Source organism: Equus asinus, chromosome X (genome assembly GCF_041296235.1).
Source record: "Equus asinus isolate D_3611 breed Donkey chromosome X, EquAss-T2T_v2, whole genome shotgun sequence".
Taxonomy (NCBI): Eukaryota; Metazoa; Chordata; class Mammalia; order Perissodactyla; family Equidae; genus Equus; species Equus asinus.
Window position 1 is genome coordinate 904,992 of NC_091820.1, and position 5,009 is coordinate 910,000.

Sequence of the window (5,009 nt, forward strand, 5' to 3'; positions counted from 1 at the left end):
TGTAGAGACAGGGTGCATGAGCATGAGCATGTCAACCCAGGTTAAACACACCAAAGGCAGGTTTTTTTTTTTCCCCCTTGGAAAAATGATGACGTTATCTTCATGCCTCTAAACCACCAGCACGCCTTTGGGTTTCTGTCGGCCAAGAAAACAGCCCTGCGTCCAGGTGGGCCTCTGTCATGTAAGCTTGGGTGCAGACACCCGAGGTGGGCCCCGGGGGGCACGTCCAGCGGCCGGGAGGACGGGCTCTGACTCATCCGGGGAGGGGCGCAGGGGCGGCCGGCGGACGGGAGGGCGGGGATGAGGAATGCAGGAATGTGACTCGGGGGGTGGGGCTGGGTCTGAGCTGTCTGTTCGGCACCCTGAAGGCACAAGGACAGAATTTTAAGCTAACGTTTAAATTTAGATGGATACGGTGGGCCCCGGACAGAGAGAGGCCCTCGCACCGCAGCGGCAGCCTGTGGTCGCCCCTAAAAGACCCCGACCCGGCGCCCGGCGCGCCAGAAGCCTGGCATGGGGGAGGGGAGGCGCCCTGCCCCATCCCCACCCACACCGGGGCTCGCGGGGAGCAGTTTGGGGAGCGGGGAGGCGCCTTTTATGGAAGGCCTTGGGCTGGCTGGGGAGGAGGGGCGGCTTGACCTCGGTCCCAAAGCTCCTACTCGAGCTCCGGGCTCTGTGAGTCCGGGCTGGACTTTGGGGGCCGGGGCGCTGCGTCGGGGGCAGAGGCCCCACCCTCAACAGAGAGGGGAGGGGGCATCGCTCTGCTACCAAGAGGCTGCTCAGGGGGGGCCCCCCGTTCAAGGGAAGCGGGAGTGGCGCGGAGGGACGGGGGCCCCCCCACTTTTGCTCCCTTCGGGGCTGCCCTGGGGTTCCTATGCCAGAGGAAGGGGCTGTAAGGGGGGGCGCCCCACATTTTTCCAAGCAGAGAGAGGGTTGTATTTGCTCCCTTCGGGGCCGCCTTGGGGTTCCCCTTAGGGGCAGATAGGGGGCTGTTGGGGCGGGAGGGCCCCCTCCACTTTTCCGAGCAGGGAGGGGGTTTCATTTTCCCCCCATCGAGGCCGCCCTGGGTGAGCCGGGGCCCCTGGTCTCTCACAGCTGCCCGCGCGCCCGCCCGCCCGCCGCTCTCTCCCGGGGCGCGGGGGTGGGGTGGCCTCAGGCAGGGCGCGCGCACCGGGGCGGGGCGACAGGCCGCACCCCCACCCCTCCCGCCGCAGGCCCAGCCCTGAGAGGGGGGCCCTGCCGCCGCCGCCACCGCCGCCGCTGCTGCCACCCGCGTGCGCCACTCCAGGGACCGTCCCCGCGCGGCTCCGGGCCACCATGGCGCGCCGGGCTGTCCTCGCGCTGCTGCTGGTCAGCCTACTGGGCTTGCTGGTGTCCTCCGAAAGTGAGAGAGCGGCGGGGGCCGGGGGAGGGGACACGGGGGGCGCCCCGGGTGTGGGAGGGGGCGCCTCGAAGGGGACGCACGGGGACCCGGGGCCTTCCACAAGGAGGCGGCGGCTCCGTGTTTCCTCCAACTTTCTTCCCGGACCGGTTTGGACCCTCTCCAGAGGCGAAATGTCAGCGTTTGTTTTCAAAATCGCCAACTCTTATTAAAGTTGGAGGAAGCTGGGGAGGGGTGGCCTTCCATCTCCCGTCTCGGGGGGGGGGGGGGGGGGCACTTCCTTAATGGTTCCCGGGCGCGGGTCTGCGCGCTCGCAGCCACTCCAGGTCGTTCCCCACCACCCCCCCCCACCCCAGGGTTCTCGGGGGGCGCGGGGTCCCGGGTCTTTGTTCTGGCGCGCGCGCGCGCGCGGGGTCGCCCCAGCCGCCTCTCGGAGCCACGCCCTGCGTCCTCGGCCTAAATTTGGACTCGAGTCTGGAGCCCGAGCCCCGGGGTGGGGGGGAGGGGAAGGGAAAGTTAAGGAGAACTTGGAGCCCTGGAAACGTTCCCAAAAAAACCCTGCTTGCGCCCGGGGCCGCGGCGACTTCGGGGCTCGCTGCGCGCTGGGCCCCGCCGAAGGGCCACGCAGCAAAAAGAAACGTGTTCGCGGTGGATCGTCAGGGAGTCCGAGTCGATAATTAGGAATAGACAGAAAAAGTGTCAGCAGAAGGGAAAACCCCATTGCTCGCCCATACTCCCCACCGAAGTGGCCCGTTTCTGTTTGCTGTGTTCTTTGTGTGTGTTTTTTTCTGTTTTTTAAATGAAAAGTTGGGATCCTGTGTGTTTTGTTTCTCTCTCTGCTTTGAAAGGCCGGGTTAGGATCCTGCTAGGCGTGGCTTTTTGGAACGCTTTCGCCAATTAACGGTGCGTTGTTTTTTTTTTCCTCGTCCAGGCAGGGCTTGGAGATTCCGGACTGGACTGACGGGTGGTGTGGCCACCTTTTAGGGACGGGAAACAAGACAGAGAAGGCGCCGGGGTGTGCAGCCTGGAGGTTTGCTGCCTGGCCCTAAAGGTTGCTTTTGGGGTCCCGGCCCCCTGGTTTGCTGGGAGAGGATGTGCGAATGCAGCCATCGGTTTTAAAATGCGCCCCATGTGGCCTGCAAATGGTTCCGGGTGTGACTTTAGAGAAAATTAAGCCTGGCCCATGGAGGGGGGGGGGGGCGCATCTTGGAATTGTTGACAGATCCTGGGGAGGGCCTGAAATAGGTTTCCTAAAGGGTTTCCTCTTTCCTTCCTAAATGTCTTTCTCCTCCGGCCTGGCTTCTCCCACGGAAAGGATTTCCTCAGGGGCTATTTTCCTCCCACCTTTGTGCCTCAACCTCCCTACAGTTTTCTATTTTTAAATGCAAAAATGAAATATCTGTTAACTGTTCCTATTAAAAGAGTAGTGAGGCTGATAGTCCGTTGGGAATGCACAGGGCACCTGCTTTCGCAGGGTTTTTCCTGCGTCCCTTTGCCTGTGCTCTCATTCATTCCGCACCGGAGGACCTACTGTGTGCTGGGCCCCCCGGGGAAGTGGATCGGAAGCGGTTCTGGTGGCCCAAGGTTGTGCCATCTGCTGGCGGAAGAGAATTATCTATGCGTTGGGGGCAGGTGGTAACTCTTGGCGAGTGTGAGGGCTCGGCTGGGTTTCAAACCTCTCTCTGGACCTGGTTTTGCGGGCAGATGTGGGATTCCCCGTCCGGGCGGCCTTACAATCTTTGGGCCCCAAAGAAGTCATTTTGTGACTTTTAGAAAAACCCCTAGCGCTGTTATCAGAGAATCGCCTGGTTGCTGTGCAGATTACACTTGGGATCTCCAAGATTGCTGATGCGCTCAGTAAGCTGGCGTCCAAGATTTGGTGTCGGCTGAATGGGCGCCATGGAGTCACGTGGGAGCGGAGTCATGGAAGCTGGGGGAGTCAGCCTCGCCCCCAAAGGGCAAAGACCGGGCTTTTGTAAATGCTGTGTTCTGGAGGTCACCTCCCCCCTTCCACTTCCCTTCTGGATCCTTCTGGGGTCCGGGGCAGGAACGGCCTGTTGCAAAGATACAGATGGGGTTTTCTGCGCAAAGTTTGCTTTTGACGTGAGGAAGCTCAGAACACAGTCTCTTGTAAAAATATGCATTTGGCTGGATTTCCATTGTGGCTAAAAATGTCCGTTGACCAGGAGACACAGCTTCCCGTGGGTGCTGGTAGCACTGGCCTGGGTTCAGAGTCCTTGGGACCCCCCGCCCCGTGTTCCCAGGGTTCTTCAGAAATTCCCATGGGACGGTGAGGGATGGAGAGAGGAGAGGCCGTGGGAGGAAAGAGGCGACTTCAACTTTCGATGGAGCAGGGTCGCCCAGTGGGGGATGCTTGGAAATGCCTGGAGATATTTTCGGTCGTCACAACTGGGCACAAGGTGCTGCTGGTGACCAGCGGGTGGAGACCAGAGATGTTGCTCCATATCCTACCGTGGTGCACAGGACGACCCCACATCGGAGAACGGTCCAGCCCCAGATGCCATTAGTGCTGACGATGAAAAACCCCGGAATTCTTAAGTGTTAGAGTTAGAAGCTATTGGAAGCTGGGTGTGATTCAGTCTGCGTCCTCAAGTTAGAATAATCGCACCCCAGACTCTAAAATCCCGGGGAGACCTAAGTCAGGAAGGGGTGTGAGGTGGGCCCAGCGGGAGGCTGAAGCCACCAGGCCACAGGGAATCATCAGAAAGGCGGTTTGTTCTTGGCATGTGCATGGCGGCCGGCGCTGTTGGAGGACTCGGCGGCCTCCCCAAACCGCCATCTCTTGGGCAACATGCGCTCTCTCCCGGATTCCCTCACCCCCGCCGAAGCAGGTCTGGGCTTGATTTTTTTCCAGTTTCCCAAAGGCTCTCGTCTCTGCCCCGTGGGTGCCTGTTTCTGCGCCTCTGGCAGAGGATAGATCTGTTTGCCTCCATTGACCGCTGGCACGGTTGCCTCTGATCAGAGCTAATTGCATTTCATTTAAATCTGCACTTTGTGTCTTTCTTCATTCTCAGTTTTATGATGCTTTGACACGTTTTGTTTTTTTGCATCTCAAGATATTAAGATACTTGATTTTGGGGAGGAGAGGAGGCACTTTTTTTTTTCATCTAGATGATATGCTGGTTGCCTGGCTCGCTTTTAGAAAAAAAAAATGCAAATAGTGGAAGATTTGAACCAGTTCCAAGTGGAGGAGTCCCGGCCGGATGGCACGAATGGCATCTGGAATATTTTCCAGCAGATGTTTTCCCCGAAGGAGGCTGATTGCCACACACGTGGAGCTGGTGGTGTTGGTTCTGATGTTCCCATCACGGGGGCTCCTTTGAGGGGAAAAGGATCCCAAGTTATTCATGAGTAATAGACAGAGTTCAAGTAAGACTGATGTGTCTTTGGGGCTCGAGAGCGCTCAGCGTTCTGACTCTCCGTTGACTCATTCGGGTATTTGAGGGGAATCTCACAGGATGCCCAGCCCCGTGGAGGTTGAGACATCTCCCGAGTCCTCGTGTGGCGGCTCCTAACATGTGGGTATCTGTCCCGAGGGAAACAGGAGACATTGTTCTGTGATCTCCTTTGCCAATTCTTGGGACTGTTAGTGGCGTGTGTCTTTATG

At 59.1% G+C, this 5,009-nt stretch overlaps 1 protein-coding gene across 1 annotated transcript in view; it reads left to right on the forward strand.

Moving 5' to 3' along the window:
• Nucleotides 1–1,200: 1,200 nt before the first annotated feature.
• Nucleotides 1,201–5,009, forward strand: part of CD99 (CD99 molecule (Xg blood group)) — a 35,159-nt gene continuing 31,350 nt past the window's right edge. The window contains exon 1 of the mRNA XM_070502666.1: nucleotides 1,201–1,384. Within this exon, the coding sequence (XP_070358767.1) occupies nucleotides 1,318–1,384 (67 nt within the window). The 5' untranslated portion in view covers nucleotides 1,201–1,317. The remainder of the gene's footprint in view (nucleotides 1,385–5,009) is intronic.